The sequence below is a fragment of the Heloderma suspectum genome, chromosome 2 (genome assembly GCF_057233095.1).
Source record: "Heloderma suspectum isolate Gila_16-S chromosome 2, 16-S_ref, whole genome shotgun sequence".
NCBI lineage: Eukaryota > Metazoa > Chordata > Lepidosauria > Squamata > Helodermatidae > Heloderma > Heloderma suspectum.
In genome coordinates this window covers 230208015-230233449 of record NC_139459.1, presented here as the reverse complement: position 1 = coordinate 230233449, position 25435 = coordinate 230208015, and the positions used below count along the sequence as shown (strand labels likewise).

Genomic DNA, 25435 nt, shown 5'->3' with positions numbered 1-25435 from the left:
TTCCAATCAAATTCAGATGTGTATAGTTTTTATGATGATGATTCGGCTGCATACTAGTTTATGTATCCGAACTGTTAGTGAGCTTCTCCTTAGGTTGTTTTACTCTAATTGTCCCACAAGCTTCCTCACGATATACTAAGGAAGGCTGTAATCTATGAGTTTCCTGTTTCTCTTAATAAGTGATCTTGCTGTATTGTTATGAGTGTTCTTCCTCCTCCCCCCCGCACGTATTTTTAACTTTATTTCAAAATAAAATCCTATTTTTTAAAAAATGGAAATGGATGTAGTCATATGAGTTTTTGCCACCTGGTGGCAGGTAAGGAGAACTCTCCATCATGTAGAAGTCACAATGAACACATAACTCTTTTATTCCTCCAAACAGGGCACAGAGCAGTCAGCTCATACACATGGTTAACTGTGCACAGCCCAAATGATGACTGTCCTCTGCTAATCTTTGATAGTGTGATTCTAGCCACTACCACCTCCCAATACCCAACAACTTCATTGTGGGCTTTGTGGTCTGTAGAGGATAAGCTGAGAGAACGGCATATGCTTTCATCCACAAGGGAAGATGAGGTTGTTTATAAATGATGTAGCCTTCTTGGCCCATCACTCTTGTGGGATTGCGTGCCCTTGCCATAGAGTTACCCAACTCTGGACTCCAGAGGCAACATGGCTTCCTGTGATTGCACCATAGATTAACAACAGTTGTTCTGCCCATCCAAAGCAGTGATTTGATACTGTAAAGACTGGAGGTAGTCAAGATGATCTTGACTACCTCCTCAACACTGTGAATCTCTGGTTCATAGAATCATAGAATAGTAGGGTTGGAAGGGGTCTATAAGGCCATCAAGTTGTAAATAAGAGACTTCTAAACAGGCTAAAAGGTTGTACAAGTTTAGCCTGGCAGATCCCCTTTTGTTAGGAGGTCCACACTGGTGGCCCTGGAATGGCTGGCCTTTTCATGACTTAAGAAATGGACAGAGAGGTTCTGGAAGGGGCCTTACCTCCCCCATCCACCCCACCCCAAGCTGAGGAATGTGCTAAATCAGAGTGAGTGTAAGAAGAGAACAAAGCACGTGGAGTTAGTTGCAGCTAGGAGAGACTCAGACAAGACCAGGCTGGAGGGTCAGAGAACTACATGGAGTTCTGGGAGCATCTTTAAGGTACCCCCCCACTAGATGATGGAGCAGTATCTGCTGGGTGTGTTAGTGCTGTTAACCTTCCGCTTTTTAAAAATGATGCTATTTGTTTATTCTATTTTATTGCCAGGATTGTTTTTAATTTTGTTGTGATTTGTATTTTTATGGGTTAACTGCCCTGAGCTTGATTTCATCATAGAAAGACAGGATATAAATGTCCAAACAAACAACATTTTATCTTGGATTGCCAAACAGCACAATCATCAGCAGAGCAAATTTGGAAAGTCACTCTGTGTGGATAGTGGATAGTTTGCACAGGGAAAATAACAGTAACAGCTTCTGAAGTTTATATGGTTGCCAGCTTTTTATAAGCCTCTGTGCCTTTCAGTCTCTGTGTTGGGCCTGTAATACAACCTGACCAGGTGGGCAGAGTGCCCTGTAGGTGGTGAGATTCTATCATCCCCATGGTTGTGGATCCTGGCTTTCCAATATATGAGATGTTTCCTATTGCTGAACAACCAACAGAGGGCAGCACAGGTATTGCTCTCTGGCAACCATGGCTGGTACCTTTGCTTCTAACATGGCAACATAGGCAGAAGAAACAGGAAAGCGTATAATAACTGATTATGGAAGAACTGCAACAATACTGGGCTGAGTGAGTGAGACCAGCACAGTCCAAATCTTTTGTATCTAACACCTGCCATTTCTTAATGGCTTCTGCCGCATTCCTGGGTTCTCTGGCCAGGAAAAGCGAATAGGTACAGTTATAAGTGACTCTGTTCTTAGCGATTGCTGCTTGTACCTGTCAGGAGCTGATCTCTTGGTACTGGTGGCATTCACCATCCCTTAAACATGGCAAATTAATTGCCTCCCTTTGCCACCACTGCTGTTTAGGAGAAGAAGGGCTGGGAGCCATGACAGTTGGACATCAGCCTGGGCAAAGAAGCCCAGTCACCTCCACAGAGACTGAAAACAACTGGCTGCTGAACATAAGCCTGGTAGCCTATTTGGAGAGGGGGCTATTTTCCCTGTGGCCACTGCTGTAGACCAGGTGAGGCAGAACTGTCTGCAAGAGAGAGAGGAGAGGATTTTATATCCATCACTGTCCTGCCAAGTGCCTCCAACAGCCACTGCCCCTGGGAGTTCTAGAGGCTGAGACAGAGCCACGGATACCATCTGCTCAGAGCAGCTTCAGCATCAAGCATGGCAGCAGGAACTTGTGCTTGTTTGTGTTTATTACATTTACATCCCACCTTTTTTTCCTCTTGCAAGGAATCCAAGGTGGCTTACAGAGTCCTCCTCCTCTCCATTTTATCCTCACAATGACCCTGTGAGGTAGGTTGGGCTGAGAGTCAGTGACTGGCCCAAAGTCACCCAGTGAGCTTCATGGCCAAGTGGGGAGTAGAACCCAGGCCTCCTGAGTCTCACTCCAACACTCTAACAACCACACCATACTGGCTGTTATCTGGTGAACAGGAGAGAGGGCTCTGAAGAGCATCTCCCCCCCCCCCCCTGCTGCCCTTTGCCATGGCTGCCTTTGAGAAGAGCAGAGGGAGCAGCCACGGTACCTTGACATCAGCCTAAGTCCATAGGACACTGTTGTCTGCTTTTCTAAACAGAGAAGAAGGAGAATGCCTCCTCCCTATAATCTGATTTGGGAGGGAAATGGCTGCAAAGCATCATGATTAAGAAGTGGTATCCAAATGTGGCAATAAATAAAATACAGTAACTACTCGTGTGTTGTTTTGCTGCCATCATTTGCTTTTACCTCTAATTCACCCCTTTGGGGCCAGCAGAGATAAATGAGAAGTCACAAAAGGTAAAACAACAATAGAACAGAAACTTCTGCAAACATTTTTTTAATGAATGAAATAAAGCACAGATAGGAAACCTCCAGCCTGCAGGCCAAATTCAGCCTACCTACCTCTCCATCCATCCCATGACAGCCTACAGAGAAGCCCCTCCCTTTCCCTGAAGCCCCCCTCCTCAAAGAGAAGGGAGAGGCAGTGGGAGAGCTGCTCCTGGCTGAGCCATGGCCTTGAGGAATGCTCCGTGAAGTCACCGCTCAGGCAGTTCCATTTCCCCAGCCCTTTCCCCTTTCCTTAGTTGGGAAAGTGAGGGAGGAGTGAAGCCAGCTCTGGACAGAGCCAGGGCCTCAGAGAACCATTCCTTGAGACACAACGGCTCAGTTGGGAGTAGGCCTCACCTGCCCCCTGCCTTCCCCAACTGGGAAAGGAGAAGGAAGCAAAGCCATCTCTCTCACTCACTCTCTCTCTCTCTCTCTTGTGTGTGTCTGTGTGTGAGGGGGAGAGAATGAATGGGGGTGGGGAGCAGGCCTGTAGCCAGCCTAAAAGCTCTGGGCGCCACGTAAAATGTAGGGGGCAGTTCATCTGGGTTGCAGGCCTTTTAAAGAAAAATCGTAAACTGTTTTTTAATTATTTGTTTGTAAAAAAAAAATAATTAGGAAGGGCAGAGGAAATATAATGGGGACAGGCCCCACCTAGCCACCCCTGGCTACAGTGCCAGGGGGGAGTGAGAATGGAGTCTAGGCAAGCATGTCGGGGCTGCATGCCAGCAGTGGGGCTGTCATGAGCCAGAGCCAGTTCAGCCCTCAGACTGAAAAAGTTTCCCCATCCTTGGTTTAAAACATTTAGACTTTCCATATGAAGTGCCCCATGCCTGAACTCCTAGCTGTTTGGATTCAGTTCTGGCACCTTGAACCCAGAATACAGTAGCAGGATATTGCCCTTTCTATAGCATGTGGATTGAGGCATTCCCCCTCCCCTTCCATAGTTCTGCATTATGCTCATGGCATCTGGAGTCCCAAGAAACCTGAGAGACAAAGACAGGAGCCAAAATCAGATAGCCCTGGTTTTTGGCCCGGATTACATCTGGAGCCAAATGAGATGGTAGAGTGCTGAAGTGTTAGAACAGACTGCACCACTTCAGACCCCAAGTGGGTGAATCACATTTTTGAATGCCCTCCTCTATTAAAAAGCTGCTTGTAAACAGGAAACGAACCCAACAGGCAGAGAGCTGTGCTAGTTTTCTATCAGCTGGAATTTTATTTTATTTTATGAATATGAACAAGCATTCACAAATAGAATACACCCCTCCCGCCCCCACACCCCTGTAGCTGGTACTGTCTATTTTGCCACCGCGGCATCAGACTGCCTTACTTAGACCTTCTGCTGTGTGTGTAGATCCAGCCTCCCATGACCACTGACCTCATGGCTAGCCTCTCTGAGCCACACCAATGTGCAAAAGGAGGCCTGCAGTCCGTAACACATCAACACATTACTGTCTGGCATAGCCATACCATGCAGGGTCCCAAACCCCATGCTAGAATGTCCAACAGGGTGGGTCCTTGCATACTTGGCATGCCTGCTAGTTCTAATAGGTTTGGAGCCCACTCAGAGCGGCAGAATCCCATACAGGCACCATTAGCCTCTGACTCTGGCTGTGGGAACACGAGTCTTTCACTTTGTACACGAAAAACCAAGGGAATTTATGTGACTGGGCTCCAAACCAAAAATTTTGGCTCCCCTCAAAATGAACCTCTCCCCATGTGGAGGGTCCAGTGTTTATGAGATGCAGTTCAGGTCCCTTTCCCATGCCTGGGCGCCAAAGGGAGGAAACAACATGACCTGGCTTTCTGGAACCAATCAGAGCTGTCATTTTGACTCAAAAGCATGCTTGAGCAATCCCTCCTGAGACTCATATTTTGACAGGCGATTTGCCAAGGGAGAGATAAGACAGCAATGCTTCTTATTCTCTTGTGAGTCACGGGGGTGGGGTGGGGTGGGTAGAGTGCCAGCTTTATATTGCCCGCTGCAAAGGAAACTAGCACTGTTTCACCGCGCAAAAGGAACCAGTCCAAAAGGCAAAAGCACGGCCAAAATAAACTAATGGCTTCTTTACTCTCAAGTCAACATGGGCTGCATCATCCCTTACTTGTCTGTGGAGCCAGCCTCTTGCACATGGAGCAAACATCCTTTGAATGCAGGACTTGCAGGCTGCCTGCTGTAAGAGAATGAGTGTTGCTTAGTACGTGCTCTTGCCCACAAGGAACTGTGGACTCTAAAAGAAAAAAGGGCCAACCCTCCTGTATAGAACATGGGAAGGCTGTACAATGGACAAGTTAGAGTAAGACAAAAAACTGTAATTGGCATTTTTTACTCAATTGTCCTTTGAACAGAGAGATATAGAAACGAGGGAGGAACCCTGATAGAAAAGAGTTAATACTCCTCCTCAACTCAGAGTGCTCAGTATTTAGGGAAATTCCAGTGATAATAGGGACATGAATATCAAGAAGTTCTGGCATCCTGCCTGCACCCAAGAGTCTAATGTTGTAATGACTGCATACTTTTACTCACATTTCTAGACTTGTGATTCCTGAGATCATATGGGAATTTCAGTTTTCACCTAAATGGAAGGCATGCCTTTAGCTCTCGTGGTTAAAGATAAACGTTGAAACCTACCTGTGAGGGAATAACAGCCTTAAATTGTTTTGCTTCAAAATATCATGTGAAGAATCCTGGATTCAAATGTTTGAATATCTGAGGCTATCATTGCTGAAAACTCAAGCTATAAGCGACTGTACAACTTACTTCATGCAAAATTAATGGGAATGTCAGCTGTTCGGGGTTTCCTCCACAAACTTAGTTCCAAGGATTTCCATTGAGATGTGCCGCTATTTTCTAAAGCCAGACAAACATATGGTCACTGCCTCCCCCCCCCCACCCCCGCCAGCAGCTATATGGCAGCCCAAATAATTTGTAATCTTCTGGGTAGTGTTGACAGTAGTTCATGGTATCTTTGTTTGGTAACGTTGCTCCATGTTTGGAATGGAAACCAGTGTAGGAAAATACGTTTCCTTTCTCTTTCACTATTCTATTTTCGTGCCTCTAAAAAGACCTGGAAAGTACTTTTTAAAAACAGAAGTGAAACTGGAGGGTCATGACATTATATAAAGAACCTGTAAACAACCATTAGTAAGGAATGACGAGCACACAGTAAATGCCTCATGTAGAAATCTCAATGAAATAATCAATGAGCTTTTCTAAACAAAGCTGTTAATCTACTGTATCTACTTGTGGTATTGTGGCAGAATTGAGATCCAAGCTCTACACAAAGAGCTTTTCCTTTCCTGATTTTCTGCTACATAACCTCTAGGTGGTGTTGTGGTACAGTGGAATAATGCAATTACAGAAGTAGGGAAATGTGTGTTGTTTCACTTTCACAAATACTGCATTTTCCCCACTCTACCCCCCCCCACACACGCACACACATACACAACAAAAGCAAAACTGGAGGGTCACATCATGATCTAAACAACTCACAAACAACTGTGAGTGAGGAATAACAGGTGCACAAGAAATGCCTCATGTAGAAAAGCTCGAAAATATAACAGACGACAAGCAAGATGGTGATCTAAAAATGTCACAGAGTGGAGTGCACTTTAAAACACAACTTGGCAGCAAAGATGTATAGGGATGTTAAAATATGTGAGAATAAAAAGTATTTGTCTTTCACTGGAAAGACAGTAGTTGTTCAGTCATTCAGTCGTGTCCGACTCTTCGTGACCCCATGGACCATAGCACGCCAGGCCTTCCTGTCCTCTGCTCTCTCCTGGAGCGTGCTCAAGTCCATATTCATTGCAACAGTGATGCTATCTAGCCATCTCATCCTCTGGTGTCCCCTTCTCCTTTTGCCTTCAATCTTTCCCAGCATCAGGGTAGGTGCCAAATGGGGTCTAAAACTTTCACATTGATTTGGCAAAGATTGCCTAAGTAGTTCTATTTTTTTAATGTAACCTTATTGGACAGAAATATAGTATCCCATCCCATCAGTATGCCATTAAGGAAATCAAACCAACATTTCAGTTTCATTTCAGTTTGTCACTATAAAGCAAAGTGTTCCAATCCAACAAAAATGTGTCATTTTCCTGAGACCTACAAATGTTCTACCTCACCAGAATGCTGTAAATGATCATTTCACTCTTATTCTGCACTGAAGGTCCTACATTCCATGGAAACAAAAGAGTTGCACTACAGAAGGCAAAAGCAAAGAGGGACAGGGTATTTAAGCAAGTGCAGCTTGTGAGAAAAGGTACCCTTAGCAAATTGCCCTTTTCTGTGCAAGGTTGAGGATTCAGAAGAAGTTTTGTACTCCTTGCATCTGATCACCTTAGCACAGGGATGGGAACTGTGTGGCCCTCCAGATGTTGTTGGACTGCACAGCTTCCATCACCATAGCCAATAGTGAGGGAGTCTGGGAACTGCTGTCCAGCAGCATCTAGAGGGCCACATGTTCCCCAGCCCTGCCTTAGCACTAGGGATAAAAGCAGTAGTGAGACCTTGCTGATTTTCATGTCTGTGCATAACTCTTGGCTCATAGGCTTCATTCAACATTTGATTGTGGGGTACAAGGGCTCTAGACCGCTGGCCTTGGGACAAAGTGCATCCATTCTCGTTCCTGCAGTAAAGGGCACATGGAAAGCTGATAACTGTAACCATAGTTGGTGGTGAACTTTTCTGGCCTAGGACCATCCACATACAATGCTACAGAATGCCCACCCTGTCACAGACTTGCTCAAGTGGGTGACCATCCTGTTCAGCATTTGTCTTATATGAAAGGGAAGTTAGAGATCACCCTACATATGCACACATATGAGAACAAGATGATCCCCCCTTCTTCAAAGCTCCACTTGATTATAGAATGAACACTGTTGTAAGATGAGCCAAGTTAAAAATAACTCTGGAGACAGGCTTCCATTTCAATCATTCATATTTAGGTCAGTTTCAATTTAGTTGCTAAATCTCCTAGCTACTGCATATGTGGGCAGCTCATTCTAACAAATCTATGAAATACCTGTGGTTTACAGATACAGATCTATGTATTATATTTTAAAGTGATTCCTGGGATTCCTCTGTTGCCATGTCAATCATTATGGGGTTTCTGTGTATTGCTAAACTTGTTTTCTGGTTGCTAGAAGATAGTGGCTAGATCTACAGTACCGCTTTATAGCAGTATTGAAGTGCACTGATGACTGTTGGGGCACATTACATATCCTATGAGGTATAAATGTGCAAGAGGGATATAGCATTACCATGAGGGGATTGTGATGATATGACACAAGGTGTAGATCTGGCCAGTGTTTCCATTGGGCTGGATACCAGCCATCTCGTAGATATCCCAGAGTAATTATGAATATACCTAGACACACACCCTGCCCCAGTAATGTCTATTTCCTGTTTAGATACCTTGCATTTTACAACCAATAATCCATTTTTTTGCTCTGTTATTTCCTCCAATTATTTATCTATTTATAGTTGATGCAGTCCTGAAACTTCTATGTTTGAATGTTGACCATGAGGTGGGGGAAAAGAAGGAGCTTAACATGTTGGGGCCTAGGGGAGTCAACTCACTACGGAAGTGCGTGGATGAACTATAGGAGAGGGAAACATCATTGCTGCTTCAAAGTTAAGAGGAGCTTTTTCTCTGAAGCTTGCATGGCATTGTGAGGGAGTTGGACTTGGTGTCATTTTGCTACTCCCAACAAGACACTTCAGAGAATCTTCAGGGCCCAGTACTTCCCATGTTAGAGCAAATGCTGAGACCAGATCCAGGTGATACGGTACCGGTGCCACAGCCTCTTCAGTGCCGTGAGTTTCTTTCCCCAGTGCTGCTAAGATCTACAACACTCATCTCGATTGTGTGGGGAACACAATCACATTGGGTGCTTCTCTGACTCCGCTCTGTACCACTGGTGGCCATGGGGATGGGGGGAAGAGAAGACACATGATGTGCCACATGGTGAGTACTTACAGATTTTACAACACAGTGAAAACTCGCCTCCCAGAAGTCGCTTGGGTGAGGGTAATGTAACGTCTAGGCCAGTTCAGATACACCATGATACAGCCACCATTGATTAGCTACTTTAAAAAAAAATAAAAAAAAAGCAACTTCCATAAGGCCAAAGCTGTTGCAGCCACACTCTGAGCTTTCCAGAAAAAGCAGAACAGCTACTCATAAAATAACTGGGGAAAGGGAAATCTAGAAGATTTCTAGTCATGCCTATTGATCTAGCAGCCTTCCCCAGCCTGGGACCCCCCAGATGTGTTGGATTACAACAACCACCATTCCTTATCCAGCATGGCTGGGCAGGGAAGTTGGGAGTTGTAGTCCAGCACAACTGGAGGGCACCAGGTTGGGGAAGGCTGATCTGGAGGTTTACCACGCAAAAGCACCCTGCATCTAAAGGGCATTAGGGAATTTCAGTGTGGACCTTTGCTATGCAGTTAGCCCTCGCTATTGCATTCTTTAACATTCATTTGACATATTCTGATCACCCTTTACAAAGCTCTCAGAATGTCTTACATGGGGCTTCCATGGTTCTCCCATCCAGGCACTGACTATGTCCTCACCAACTTAAATTCAACAATGCTACAGCAGAGAGCTCCCTCGCTGTTCATTGGGTACTGCCCAGTGCTTTTGCTGTATAGTCCATACTATACTGTCTGGGAGGTGCATATCCAATGTATATTCCATGGCACATTTCATTTTAGCATAAATTGTTAGCAATTGTTGCTGACACTTAGCGAATCACAGTTCTCAGCATGGCTTTCCATAAGCAGCCATTAATGCAGCCCAAACCTAGCTGTCATGCTGTTATCAGAAGAGCTTTAGTATCTTTAGAGAGAAAATAAACTCTTTTCTATGCCCACGAGATCCAAAGGATTTACCTTTTAAGGATGCTTATTACATTTGTAGCTCATAACAGGATGCGATACTGGAATTACTAGCTGTTCATTGTGTGATTCTGGTGTTAACATCTGTAGCTGAAAATCCCCAGTTCTCTCACTGAGATGATGATGTAGGACATACTCTGCAGCCTAAACCAATAGCAGTGTCTCCAGGTGGCCTCCAACAGAGAGATTCTCTTCTAGTGTTAATTGGCCTTTCTCTGTTAAAGATGAAGCAAATTACTTACAACAAACTTGACCTAGATTTGTATGAGGAAAGGATCCAACCCTAATTCATGCCATCACTGCAGGAAGTTAATCAAGGAAGTCTGACTAATATCCTCTTTTCTTAATAGTTCATGTTACTGCAAGATGAAAGGATAATGTGTCCTACTTTGTGCCTTTATATAGTTGATTTTATTATATATATATTCTGTATAAATAAAATACTTTTTACTACAGTTTAAAACAAGTTTAGATGTGCACAGTCCTGTGGCATGCTACACAATCTGCCAAGGTTGAGAACAATTTATTCCATATCCAATTAGTTAAAACCACCTTGTGTTTTGAACCAGTGTAATGAAGCTTCTCTTTAGAAACTGATTGAAAACAGTATCAAATCAGAAATAGCTGGAACATCTTGGTAACGATGCACACACTGTCTTGAATCTCAGATTCTCAAGAGGAGAGGGCTGTGATTTTAGGCACTGCAAGTCAGGAAGTGAAGCTGCCTGACTTTCAAAACCTAAAACAACAGCTGCATTTTGATTATTCCTTTGACTCCAGTACTCCCTGCTGGACCAATACCTGAAGGGTTATTCACAAAGTAATGTGGAACTTATTTGCATCTCTCACACTTAAATTGGTTTAATAGTAGGGGCATAAAGTGACCACAAGATTCAGTTCAGACCCTGATTTGGTGATTCAGAAAACAGCCTTATTTATCTCGGACTGATTCAGAGGCTGCCTGATTCAACTCAGGTCCAAATCTGAATTTCGGTTCAGAAATCCAAAGCTTTGTGCCTCTTGGTGACTATTACTGGAAATCAACAAATGACTATAATTTTTTGTTGACAGAATTGGGTCACATTCATAAGAATAGTGGCCCCTTGTGAGGGATGAAATCTGCCAAATCTCAGAGAAATAACTCTTCTTTAAAAGGGGAGGTGCGGGGGGCAGAATTGGATAAAAATTGTAGGACTGGTCGCTGCTTCTGAGCAGATCAAGCCTGCCAAGTTCCAGATGAATAGGCTTTGTGTGTGAGTGTATGTTTGTATGTGAGTGGGTGTGAAAAAGCAGCCTTTATAGTTTAGGAGGTTACCAAAAAAAAAAGGTGCACTTATTCTTCTGTATGGTTTGTGGGCAATTGTTTTGAAAATGGCATACAGCATAAAGGTGGCCCTAGATACAAAACTTACAAAATTTTGGAAGGATGGTTTTTTGTAGAAAAGGAGTCTTCATGGGGGGGTTGTTTCCCTTCCCCCCCACACCGTGTGGTTTGTTTGTTTTGGCAATTTGTATGAAAATGGCATGCATCATGGCAGTACCCTTGGCAGAAATCCTTCAACATTTCAGAAGGACAGCTGCAGGGGCTAGGGACTTGTGATGAATGACAAAGAGTTTAAGGCTTTTGTTTGTCTGTTTGTGCTCAGCTGGCAGCAAAGTCACCTAAAGCACAATAGAACATGGGGTGGATGATGGATCTGGAGCATACAGTGGCAGAGGCAAAAGGACATCCAGCATAAGTGAACATAGTCCTCCATGCCTTTTGAACCACATAGAATGGAAGGTATCATTGCTTTTCCTAAAGGCTTTCTTTCTCCACTCCGTTCCTTCTGGTTGCACGGTCAGAGGATGCACCACCTGCTCACTGTTATTTTTCACTCCCTGAATGTGCTGCAAAAAGTGTGGAGGCCCCGCAGCCTCCAAGTGAAATGAGGCAAATGGGCGTGAGTCATCGTGGCCTCCAGAGATGAGACATTTTTTCCCGCTCAACTCATCCTTGCCAAATTTGTGTCATCAGCTCCACCTGATTGCACTGCAGAGCTGAAAATGACACCAGCATGTGGATGGGCTCAGCACTGGCTGCTGCCAGAGGCTCTGCCCTTTGCTGCATTCTGAATGTGTGGGGGCCTCTTCCAGAATCTATGCTGCTCATGCTCTAATCACCCTTGCTTTCTTTGCTGAATTAAAGATGCTGTGTGCAGAATGCGAATTGTCACTCCCATGACAGAGAGAGGAGCCGGTCAGCTCTGTGCTTGGCCATCTATTCCTGTGCAATTATTGGTTGATAGTTACAGCACAGATAGCTGTATTGAGAGGGCTGTTAAGCTAGCACCACTAGCAGTACTCCAGACTCTGGCAGTTCCCTTCTGCAGCTGTAGTGCTGCTAGCCAAGGAGTTAAGTTGCTATGTCATCTGTGAAGTTCTAATTAGCTGTAATGAGAGCATCTTAAATAGGAAATGGCCGGATGTTCTTTCTGTCTTCACTTTTCTGCTAGGGTCAAGACGCTCCAGGTCTTGGTAGATCTGAGTGACCTTATCTGCCTGTGCATCCCTGTCTTCCATCTCTTAGCTCATTGAGTGGGTACCCTTTTAAAGATGTGGTCTGATGGCCACATTTCCTTCCAGGAGCTGTGTGCCAGCAGTGGGTGATGTCACCCATTCTCATTCTCTCTCTCTCTCTCTCTCTCTCTCTCTCTCACACACACACATACCCTCCCTCCCTCCCTCCCTCATGTCCACATCCATTCATTCATACACACACACACACACACACACATGCACACGAAGATGTCCCCCTTGTGAAGTATTTAAGCTTTAAAAAAAGCCTCCCACTGGAGCCAATCAGAGGCTTTTTCATAGGGCTGTGCATGGACCCCCAAACTGCTTTGGAGGTCAATTTGGAGCTTTGGATTCAGCCCCAATCTGCTTCGGACCGATTCAGACCCGATCTGACCCACTCTGGACTCCAGGTCCAAAGCAAAATTCAGAAATCTGAATTATTCAGATTTTACATTTCCCATTGACTTGCATTAGAAAACAGAAATGCCCATAACTTTTAAAGTTTTTATTATAAATATATGAAATTTGGAGACCTGGCAGTTCCTATGGAGGTGATTGAACCTGCCAAATGTCAGACACTTAGGTCTAGTAGCTTTTGTGCTAGCCACAGATAAAATTTGCTTTTTCCAAGAAAATCTGTCAAAGCAAAGAGGTGTAATTTTTTTGTGCTTCCACATAAGTGCATGGAATTTGGGGAGCTGGCAGTCCCTATGGAGGTGACTGAACCTGCCAAATTTCAGGCAGTTAGGTCCAGTGACTTTTGTGCTAGCCATGCATAAAGTTTCCTTTTCTGAAAAACTAAAGAGGTAAAAAAAATCTGTCAAGCCACACAGGGGATTAGAGATCCTAATCAGAAGGTGTTTAAGGCAACAGTTGGGAGGTCACTATCCCTAATCTGTGGTGTAGGTTTTTTTGAATTGCAAAATAACCCCTCTTCCCTAGTACTTTCTTTTTGTCTGTCCTGAATCTGCCACTATTCAGCTTCACTGGATGAGGTGAGGCTCTTCACATTAAGGGAAGAAAAAAGTTAAACCTCTCTTTGGCTGCAATACACATTACCTGGGAGTAAGTCACACTGAACTCAGTGGAGCTTATTTATTGCACTGCTCCACTTTCTCTACTCCATATAATGTTATAAACCTCCCCTCTTATGGCCTTTTTTCTAATTTAAATAGCTCAAACTTTGAAGCCTTCTTTATAGAGGAGTTGTTCCAGCCCCCTGAACATTTTGGCAGCCCTTTTCCCCATTTGTAAAAGGAAGGCTAAGACAAAGCAAACATTTTTAAAAAATGCATATAGCCTAGCTCATCATCATATTCTTTTTATGGTCATTTGATGTATACAAGGGAAAACAAGCAATGCTTCATAGTGTGTATTGTGTAGTGCTTTGCCCCACAGTATATATTGGACTGTACTGCTTTGGCCACACACAGTTTGCTTGTGCACAATACTGTGCATGGTGCACTCACTCACTCACTCACTCTCTCACACACACACAAAACCAAGACAAAGCAGACACAGAAAGAAAAAACTACCTACACATGCTAAGGGGTGAGGGGAATGGAAATAATACAAATGCTATCTATCTAAAGCCTAACAGAAGAGAAAAGGTTTATTTTGTTTTGTGTTTTTGTAAGTACATAGATAAAGAGTTGAAAAATGGGAAGGGAAGGAATTAAGGGAAAGGGAAAACTAAGAAAGGGAATTGAGAAGGGCTGGGTAGGTACTGGGAAATGCTGCACTAGCACAATCCAAGAATAAAGAACTCTCCTTCTACCAACTGTCTCTCACACTGGGAACTGAAAGCAGAATCTCCTGTTACATGCAACCCCTCCTCCACCAATGTCATTGGAGACTGCTGGGCTGAAAGTTCAGCCCCATTGGCACCTAGAGATGTCACTTGCCAAGGCTCAGTTTCCCCCTCCCAGTTCCTCCTCTCCCCTTCCCTAATCTTAAGCAAATTGTTACATTGCCCAGATCCAGCCTTCAGAATCATCCAGATCTGTCCAAAGCAATCCAAAGTGATTCCGATCAATCTGACCCGTTTTGCACCAATTCAGTCTGAATCACCCCACTTAGGTTTGGAATTCAGATCCGGAATAGAAGCAGTGCATAGCCCTACTTTTTCAAGCCTAATTGCTGCCGTGTGTGTGTGGGGGGGAGCTGTTTGGGGAGGACTCAACATAGAAGGAGGGTTAACCCTCCAGCTGTGATCCCCCACTCAGAAACATCCCCCACAGCAATTAGATTTGAAAAAGCCTCCCCTTGACTTTAATAGGGGAGAGGCCCCATTGTCTGTATCTGCCTTGCAGCCACTGGTTCCCCGTTCATGCACAGTTCCTCTTCTTTTACATGTAACCCCTCCTCTCCAGTTTACCATATGGGGCAAACATCAGCTGTCATGAAATCTCAAGGAGGTGGGGTGTCTTGTGTACAGGGCAGGGGCAGGGATTAGCATGAGGTACTTAATGGTCCATCTACCAGTGATGAACCTGATTTACCTACTAGGCAACTTCCATCAGCCCTAGCCAGTTTTGAGGAATGATAGGAGTTGTAGGCCAAAACATCCGTAAGGCCACAGGTTGCCCACCCTTGATGTAAATGTTGCAGAGCAGCATGAGATTGCACTTCCTACATTTGTTCTATAGCATGGGAAACATAGGACAATGGATTTGGAGTACTCCTCTTATCAAAAAGCTTGCAAACAAGGAAATGCTTAAAGAATGCATTTCATTCTCCATCTCCCTTGTCTGACCATGCTCTGGCATCCTGGTTCTATTGGATTCATCATCAGGCTGCTTGCTCTGGGTTCAAGGCACAGGACTACTCTTATCAAACATGAGAACAAACACAACTGAGAAGCCAAAACTATGTTACCTAAAATATACTCTTTATACCATATATAAAAAGAATATACTCTTTATACCATACATACCATATATACAGACTTTGGTTTGTGTCCAAGGAATGGAATGTGGAGGATAGGGAGGGTATGAATTGCTATGCATTAATGGGGCATCAGCTTTGCCAGAATCCAAGCAAGCATCAGAGAGGGGATGAGCAGAGAGAGGAGTGGTGGGAGGCATTAGACTGTTTCTCCTACATGTCCTTTGGCACTACCGTTTGTGATCTGTTCTGCTCTTTCTTCTTCACTTCTGCCCAGATGTCTGACAGATCTTGGATAAACTGCTGGATCTGAGAGCAAAGTGGGGGTGGGTTCACATCAGATTAGTAAAATGGGGGTGACTATCACATTAGTACAAGCTTAAATTGAATGGTACTTTGGAATTTAAGCAGTGCTGCTGATCTGGAAGATAGAACTGTGTTTGTGGGGATGGACAACAGTGGCCAAAATACACTGTGGCGCAACAGCAGAGCCATCACTGCCTGTCCCAGATTCTGTCCCAGCCAGACATGAGCCTCCCCGATGTGTCTCCTTGGTGCTTCTTGCAATGCGGACTGGCAGACCTCTGAGTACCAGACTCCATTGCCAAAGAGCGAGGGAGGACTGAAGCCTTTGTGCCCTGCCTGTGAACTTCCAAGAGTCAGGGGTCTGGCCATTGCTAGAAACAGAATGCTGGACTAGATCAGAGGTGAGCAACTTGTGGCTCTCCAGATGCTTTGGCCTACAGCTCCCATCTTCCCTCACCATTGCCTATGCTGGCTAGGGCTGATGGGAGTTGTAGGCAAAAACACCTGGAGGGCCACGAGTTGCCCACCCCTGGGCTAGATGGACCTTGTCTGATCCATCAGGGCTCTGTCACGACCCCTGAACCCAGCCCCCTGAGCAAGACGCGATAGTCCACTTTCAGCACGTCTTCCCATGCTCTCCTGGCCCGAGGACATGGCCCTTCAGCCTTCCTCAGCCTTCTCCATCTCCTGCTCCTCTTCCTAGCAGAAGCCAGCAGATACAGAACCGCAGAAGGACCCTTTTAAAAACATAGCCAACTCCTCCAGGAGAGCAGGGCCAGCTCGCTGGCCTTTGCAAGTCTTCATCTCACTGCCGAAGAAACGACTCTGAAGTACTTACAATAGGAGCAGCCTTCCCCAACCTGGTACATTCCGTATCTGTTAGACTCCTATCACCCCGAGCTAGCATGGCCAGCCATCAGGCATTCTGAGAGTTGTGGTCTAAAACATCTGGAGGACACCAAGTTGGGGAAGGCTGCAATAGACGATAACATATAGCCAGCAAAGTTTGCTGGGAGCTTTCCGTGGTCCTGATAAGGCCTGACTGATGGATGTGTTTTGCCAAATCCAGCTACATTCTCAGATACTTGATGTGACCTTACCAGAAGACACCTGTCCAGATGTGACCTTACTTTAGTAAGTTTTCTACCATTTCCCCTGTAAGCTCCAAGCCCTAGTGGAATGGGATAGGTTCTACTTAAGTCACTGTTTGGATTCTACGTTCGTGAATACCTTTGTATTGTATCACACTACTTAATACCTCTTCCCCTGTCCCCAAATGGATTACACGCCCTTGATTGGGGTGCAGAACCTTAGGCCCAGGGGCCAAGTCCAGCTCTCCTGGGACCCTACTCCCCCCCCTCAGGATACCCAGTGGCCAAGCCTCATCCCCTGGCTCCACTCCCTTTCCCCAGTCACTGAATATTTGGTGGTTTCCCAGCTTTTGTGCAGTTTTTCCCCCATTCTAAAAGGTTGAAATGCCTCTCATAAGGCTTAGGTACTGGGAGTAAGCTACAATAAGTGGGCTTACTTTGAGCTACAATATGTGGGCATTTTTAGCCACATCTGTTGTGCTTTTGGCCTCACCCACCACTGGAATGTGGTGCCTGGAAGCTTCTCTGAAATGGAATTTGGCCCCCAGGCTGAAAGAGGTTCAACATCCCTGCTATCTAGGGTGTGGTACCAAAGGAGCTTTATGGAGAAACAAGATCCTCAAACACTCAGTGCCTGGGAGAGATGCTACAGATATTGGTCTTACCTGGCATTGCTATCAGCTTCTGCAATTCCTTTTTCAACCTGATGATTCCTTTCCCTTATTTTTGGCCCCACCCCTTTGCTTTGGCCCCACCCACCACTGGAATGTGCCCCCAACAACTGAAATTGAATTTGGCCGTCTAATTGAAAGAGGCTCAGTACCCCTGCCCTAGATGCCTGAAGAGAATGTTCCTTTTTTTTTGTGGTCATCTGGCTAGGAATGCTCCTGTCCCCTCAGTTGGATAGTAGGAGGGGGGCAATGTTGTCCATGCATACCATATCCAGCTGTTTATGGGTGTCCTCCACAGGCACCATTAAAGCCTCCTTCATCTGCTTGCTTACACTCTGGAAGAGGTTCAATGTGGCCATCTTGATGGTGCCCAACATTAGGGTTTTCTTAGCAGCAGTATTCTGGATATGGGCCCAACGTGACTCCTGTGGAGAAGACAACACAGAAAATGTCAAAAGGGTTTTGATGAACATGACTAAAGGTGCTTCCAGGTGGAGGGCTACTAGCACAAACACTCAAAAGGCATTGTGTGGTTGTTCCATTTTTTTTCCTAAATGGGTTTTTTCTGTTAAGAAAAAAGAAAGAAGCAGCAGTGGGAAAACACAGGAGGGCTACCAATGGGAGACATTATCACCTGGACCTCCTATAAAATTCTGTGAATGAGGCAGTGCAATTGCACAGTGAAAGCCGCATGTGGGAGCGCCCTAATCCTGGCTAATGTGTCCATTGCTAGCTTCCATTTTAAAAGAACCTCAAACTGTATTTGGGGGCTTAGTACAGCTTTCAAAGCAGCCAGCCTGAGCAGTCCCACTCTCCCCACAATCTTTCTCTGTTACATTTCTTTTGTGCAATCTGGTCTGCTTAACGTACCTTTCCCCCTGACTAGATTAATGTTCTGTGCATTATCTGTCTGTCTGCTGTTATGGAATTTTGATTCAAATGCTAAGAGGCTTGTTACCAGACAGAAGTGGGCTGACCCAGTTTGGGTGCATGATGTCATTCATTTTCATGCCTAGCTCAAACTGGCAGTTCACAAGCCCTGCCTCTTGTTACCCCTCTCTGACTCATAAGATGTTGTTTGTGTCATATTACTAAGGATAATGGTGAATATCTTCTGGCTGCTCCTAATGACTTTGGTGTTGGGGTTGTTTTTTCAGAGGCAGCCTGAAATTTTGTGTGCTGTCTCTTTCTGCCCTTTACCTCCTGCTAGGTGGGCTGCAGTTGCTGCAGAGATGATGTGGTCAACTCCATCTTGGACACGTTGCAATGGTTTTCAACAAGGACTTTTTGGAAATTGGGTTATGAAAGCACCTTTTACACCAGGATGATACAAAAAAAGTTTGCTGAGTACATTTTTGGGGTGATCTTTAAAAACATTAGCCAGGTCTAGGTAAAACAACAACAATAACAACACACAAACTTGACCCTTGGATCTCCCGTGAGGTTTTGCAGGAAAGAGATGGGCAAAACCATGATAACGGCTAGCAAATGGGCTTGCTTTTCATTCTAGGAAGGCAAACCATCCCCCTAGAAAAAGGGGCAGCCTGGAGGCAAGTGTGCTGTGGTTTGTCTTCACAGTTGGGCAGGAGCAAAGAGAATCCTGCTCTAGTGCTTTTGCTGCAGCTAGAAAGCCGGGACTAGGAGAAATAAACTCTGTGTATTTCAGGAGTGAGTGGAATAGGGTCACCACCTTTATTCTTCTCAGAGACTTGGTGCCTGCAACTGTTGCATGTCAGACAGAAATCAAACAGGTGCAGCTTGCTTCATGCTGGGAAAAACTCCAGTTTATTTCTGCTTTTCATGCAAGAAATAAGATGGCAACCTAGGTTAGAAAGTGTTGAGTCAAAGAGGAGGTGGGGTATAAAGCAGGGGTGGGCAACATATGGCTCCGGGCTGCATGTGTACCTCTTCTGGCTGATTTTGCAGCCCCACAGCTCTGCCACCAAATTTGCCGGTGAAATTCGGCAGGACAGGGCAGGAAAAATATGCTGATTTTCCTTTCAAACAAGGCATGTGGGGGCATGCACACCTTGTTTTAAAGCAAAACTATGCTCCCAGATATGTCCAGGAATGCAATTGTGCTTTAAAACAAACCATGTGCTCCCTGAATGCCTTCTTTTAAAGGGAAATCAGCATTTCTTTTGCCCCTGGCAAAATCTAGCAGCAAATTCAGCAGCGCCATGGCAGCAGTTTGGAGGAGGAGGAGGAGGCAGCCTCTGCTGGGTTCCAAGCAGGGGAGCAAAATTGGCCCTGAGACAGTGGAAGTTGCCCACCCTAACATAAAGGCACAACTGATTTTTTAAAATGAGAAGAGCTTCGAGATAGAGAGCAGGACAGATGGCTGCACAGTGAGGTCCTCAGGCTCCCAGAATCATCAACAGGCACATGCTCTCATTATGCGGAATGTGGTTTCAGTTTGATGCTAAGGGACTACATTTAGCCAATGCATGTGTCATTCCCTTACCCGAAGTCTGAATCCAAGGTGGGCAAATACAATTATTTAGAATACCTCCAGAGAGGTCTGCTGGCCCCAGTAGTGTGCTGCCACCAATGCTGATGGCTCTCACTGATTCCCAGGGGCTCCCTCACGGAGCCGGGGCTTGTCTGTAGCTAGTCAAGGGTAAAATTTGTCTGCCCATGACTCATACCCTTGCCTGGCTGCAGTTAACCTGGAGGAGTGAATTGACGTAAGCACAGTTGGTTCAGGAAGAGAGAAGGTCAGAACCCCAGGGGAGCTGATGCATTCAGGCTGGTTTCAGACACACCACCCGATTTTGGAGTGACCAGCTTGAAGAGTTACCCACCAGTGCTCCTTGGGAAGGATGAAGTCCCACCCCGCCCTGCCCCTTACCCAGACAATGACATCGCTCCGGGCATGGTCAAAACGCAGCTGCAGGCGTGCCAGCTCATTGTTGTGCTGCAGAATCTCATCATCCTTTTCCTCCTTGTAGCGGGCCAGGCGGACCTTGGCTTGCTCAATCAACTCCAGCCCCTCCTGGGCCGACTGCACGAGATCCCGGTGCATCCCGACCAGCGTCTTGTAGCGTCCGATGACTTCCCGGATCTCCTCAAACTGCAGGGGATGCCTTGCATTACTGTCCTGCACCCTGAGAGACTGATCCTAACTTAACTGACAGGCAGTTCCAACCCATAGCACCTTGTGGGTCACATTTCTACCCCCCTCCGCAACAAGTAGAAACAAAAGGCTGATGGACCGCAGCACCGTGGTGCTGTGCAGCCAATATCCTGGCTTGGGAAAGCTGCGCACAGCGAGACGAGTCTGGGTCTCACCATCTGCTATAATTATACAATGGGTATTTGACCTGTGCTAGCCTTCCCCAACCTGGTGCTCTCTGGATGTGTTGGACTGCAACTCCCATAATTCTCAGCCAGCATCCTGGTGTGAAGGGTGCTTGCAGTCCAACATATCTGGAGGGTGCCAAATTGGGGAAGGCTGACCTAGGCTGTATCTTTTTTCGCTAAGAAAATCATAGCAAAGTTTTTAAAATTAATTTCCATTAATTGTTAAGGTGATGGCTTGCCTCTATTGTAACCTTTTGTAATATCCTATGGTTTATACAAATAAATTTAGTTCAGAAAAAAATATTGCACTATCTGGAGCTAAAGCTTGACTGCATGAATGCAGCAAATAGTGGGACCAATGTCCAAGATACAAATTCACTCCTTCTCACAAAACCATGCAGATGCCAGCCTGGAACAGGAGTCGTACCAATGTTCCTGCTCTTGTGCCATTCAGATTTCATAGTTTGGTGTATCACTGCAGAGCCAATGTTAAACTTGATCTGCAGATTTGGTGTTACCAAGTCAGACACAACTACAACCAGGTAACCTGATTTTTCAGTGTTTGCACTTCATCCCTCCAGCGACTTCTCTGATTTAGCACGCAGAAGCACCAAACCAAGAAATGAACAGCTGCCATTTAGATGTACCCTTAGACTTTGCCTCCCTTCTTAGCATCCCCATCTTAGCACTATTCTTCATACATACCTCTGAGACCTCCACCACTCTCTCCAGGTATTTGTTGAAGATGGAGTATTGCTGCAACTTGTTGTACAGCTTCTGATGCTGCTGCTTCAGAGCTGTCATCTCCAGCTTGGCCTTGGCCAGCTCCTTCACCCGCTGCTTCTTCAGTTCCCGCTCCTTGTTGGCTTTCTTCAATGCTCTGATCCGTTTCTGGTCATTCTCCTAATGGCCCCCAGGTTGAAGCCCCAACCCCCCACAGCAACATATAGCATTCAAAAGAAACCAAGAGAAGAGGCAAAAAGTGACTAGTGGGTGTGGGTGCCAATATGGGCTCCAGGGCCTCCCTCCCTATCAGAGCATATGAGGATGTCAGAGGGACACTGGAAGTTGACATATATCAGGTCAGGCTATTTGCCATCTAGCCCAGCAGTATCTACTCTGATGGGCAGTAGCCCTCCAGGGTCTCAGGCAGAGAAGGGTCTTTCCAGTGGTGTAGCAGGAGCTCCTTATAACAGTCCCCATGGCCACACCCCCAGGGAGAGTCAAAAATTGCAGGCTACAGTATTGATCCATATCAACAAATCAGATTTAGGAGTTTCCCTCTGCTAGGAACAGGTCTTTGATAAAGTTAATGGCTATTCAAGACCAAGCCTTGCCTATTTTGTGCCCTCATCCAAGTTATACCCCAGGGGCAGGTACCCCCATCACCACACCTTAGTTACACTACTGGATGGAGAAAAGCTAGCCTGTACATATGTGTGGCTTCAGCTGGATCACAATGAGGCCTGTCCTATCCATAAAGACAAAAGAGGAGCGGGCATTATGGCTTAGGAGCAGGATCCGATGATACCTGTATGAATTGCTCAAATTTCCTGATATATGCTTTCAACTGGACCTCCTTTGTACCAAGTTCCTCCCACCGGTTGTTCAGGGATTCCATCCTTGTCTTAAATGCCTGAAGGGTTCAGAGAGGGAAGAGACCAATCAGCTATCAGCTTACAGTAGAGATTTTTCTTCTGTGAGGAGTGGAAAAGCTGTATGTCTGTGACTGGTTTTATGCCAAAATACAAACATGGCCCCACATGTGGCAAAATGTCAAAGATGGACCAGGAGCTGTTTTGGTGGCAACAGATTAAACAAATGGTGTGTGATTTACTGGCAATTAAATGTCAGCTGTGTGGTTCTGTGACTTAGAGTTAGGGATGTTGGAGAAATCCACAATGTTTGGATTTCTATCAATCCAACCTGCAGATTCTGCCATGGACTGTTTTTTTCTGAGTCATATGGATCCTGCAGATTTACAGACTAGTTTTTTGTTTTTTTGTTTTTTACTTTGGGGGAGGATTTGCACTAGTGTACATTAGTGCTAATGTGAATTAGTGCAAGTAGAATGAAATTCTGGTTAAAGAAATCAGATTCTGTCAATGAGTGGATGATGGAATGAAAGATGCCTGACAGTCCACGAAACACAGACAGAACAGATTTAACAAAATCCGCACATCCCTACTTGGAACTGGCTGGTAATGAAGTATGGTAGAGCTGGTCATCTGGGATAGAAAGAGAATAAAATGCCATCCCCTCCAGTTGGAGAATCTCACCTCCTTTTGTGCCTCCATAGCCTGATGCACCAATTTGGCTTCTTTTTTCTTCTCCAGGAGCCGAATGGAGGGAGATGGGGACTGCTCCTCTGATACTGGGAATTTCCTAATCAAAGAGAGCAATCATTTTCTCATGAAGAGTGCAGAGATCCTTACAAATCATAGGACCCATGGGACAGGTATGTTTTATATTACATACACACACCTTCAGATGGAAAGGGCAAGATGAGAGGAAGCCCTGTTTGTCCAAAGATGTTTGGGTTAGGGGTGAGCCTTTTAGCTAGAGAACAGACTAGGGCTCCAGTCTGCAGCTCATCTGCATACAGCATGGAGCAGTGAGAATATTATGGAAGCTGTATTCTGTTTTAGGCCCAGCAAGTAAAAGGGGTATGGCAGAAGAAGATAAATGTTCAATGGTAAAAGTGGAAGAAAGGGAGATGAAAGCAGTGAAGGCAACAGAAGACAGACAAAGAAACATGTCATGAACGAAAAGAGAACTGGTAGTCATGGAGCCAACAAGAGAGGAGGTGATAATTAAATCAAGGATCCGTACTGAGTGATACCCAGGATCTGATGATCAGGAACTGTTCCTGAACCATTTGGGAACAGTGACCACAGCACTATCAAATTTCACATATATGTGAGTAGGGGAAATACCTACAAATTCCAATGCAGTTTAATTTCGGAAGAGATAAAATCTAAAAAAATGAGGGGATTCATTAAAAATGGAAGCTTCATTCAGGAACCCTGGAGGTTATTTAAAAAACACTATGACAGTGACTCAACTAAAATGTATACAATAGATTAGAAAAGGTACAAACAAGCCCATGAAGATGTGAGCACAGTTAAACAGTAATATAAACAAAAAGGTGAGAAGGCTTCCATTGTAAAGAAATTTTGCCTGAATGATAGAATTACAGAACTGTCAGCATAATGTCTGTGCTCTGATAAACTGGTAAAAATTCTAGCTTTAATCATGCTTCTTTTAAACACATAGAAGGAAAAGCCTTGCTGAGGAAGCATCAGCATAGATTTTGCAAATGCAAGTACCTTGCCTTGCCAGCCTGTTAGAGTTCTTTGGGAGTATCAACAGATGTGTAGATGGGGTGATCCAGCCGATACTACATACTTGAACATCCAAAAAGGGTTTTATGAAGTCCCTCATCAAAGATCCTAAGGGCCATATTAGATGTGATATAAAGATCTATGATCAGGATATCCCACATTTTTAAAAAGAGTAAATAGTAGCAGGGCAGGAGCAGGGAGGATTAGATTGGACAACAACACTGGAGGAGGGGGGGTTAACTTACACACACGCACACACAAACTCAATTTTCCCATACTACAGGGGAATACTATTGCCTTCATACAATAAGGCACCACACTTTAAGAAGGATGCAGACAAACTGGAGAGGGTTCAAAGGAGGGCAACAAAGATGATCAGGGGACTGGAAACAAAGCCCTATGAAGAGAGACTGAAAGAACTGAGCATGTTTAGCCTTGAGAAGAGAAGACTGAGGGGAGATATGATAGCACTCTTCAAGTACTTGAAAGGTTGTCACAGAGAAGAAGGCCAGGATCTCTTCTTGATCATCCCAGAGTGCAGGACACGGAATAATGGGCTCAAGTTACAGGAAGCCAGATTCCGACTGAACATCAGGAAAAACTTCCTGAGTGTCAGAGCAATACGGCAATGGAACCAATTACCTGGGGAGGTGGTGGGCTCTCCCACACTGGAGGCCTTCAAGACGAGGCTGGACAGCCATTTGTCAGGGATGCTCTGACTTGGATTCCTGCATTGAGCAGGGGGTTGGACTCGATGGCCTTGTAGGCCCCTTCCAACCCTACTATTCTATGATTCTATGATTCTATACTCTGCTTGTAGGCTTCCCAGAGGCAACCTGGTTGGCTATTGCTAGAAATGAGATGCAGGACTAGATGGAAGGACAAAGCGGCCGATACCAAAATGTGGGAGCAGGGAAGAAAAACTAGGGAGGGTGGAAAGTAGAAGAGAGGGGAGCCCAGAGTAAGGGAGGGAAGAGGTAGAAGGGCACAGCACAAGGGGTAGGAGAGAAGGAAAGATGGGGAAGTTTAACTCACATCAGCAGTTTCAGCAGCTTCTGTCCATATTGCATCCGGAAATACTCGCTCAAGTCCTCTTCATCCATGGTAGTCATGATGCCTGTTTGCCTGCCAGGCACCCCCTGACCTCCTAAGCCCAGCACTCTTCACAGAGCTGGAGGTGCTCCTTTCACCTCCCTTGTCTATGTGTCAGCAGCAATCGAGCAAACAGCTGTGCTGCTGTCAGAACCCCAGGTGCAGTTGGGCCCACAGAATCTTCAGAGGCAGCTATGGAAGATGCAAAAGGGTTGCTTAGCAACCATAGGGCTGCACTGCACTGAGAATGATGAGGGCCCTATGGGAAAACATCACTCCCTTCTTCTG

The 25435-nt window shown here is 45.3% G+C and overlaps 1 protein-coding gene across 1 annotated transcript; it reads right to left on the bottom strand.

Annotated features, from left to right (window-relative positions):
- Nucleotides 1-15515: 15515 nt before the first annotated feature.
- CCDC42 (coiled-coil domain containing 42) lies at nucleotides 15516-25178 on the bottom strand. Its single transcript, XM_084838390.1, has 7 exons — nucleotides 25091-25178; nucleotides 22991-23096; nucleotides 22243-22347; nucleotides 21417-21614; nucleotides 20260-20481; nucleotides 17675-17833; nucleotides 15516-15649 (listed from the first exon to the last, which is right to left on the bottom strand). Exons 1-7 carry the CDS (start codon nucleotides 25165-25167, stop codon nucleotides 15554-15556), a joined length of 963 nt encoding a protein of 320 aa, XP_084694516.1. The 5' UTR covers nucleotides 25168-25178; the 3' UTR covers nucleotides 15516-15553.
- Between the last annotated feature and the right edge of the window lie 257 nt (nucleotides 25179-25435).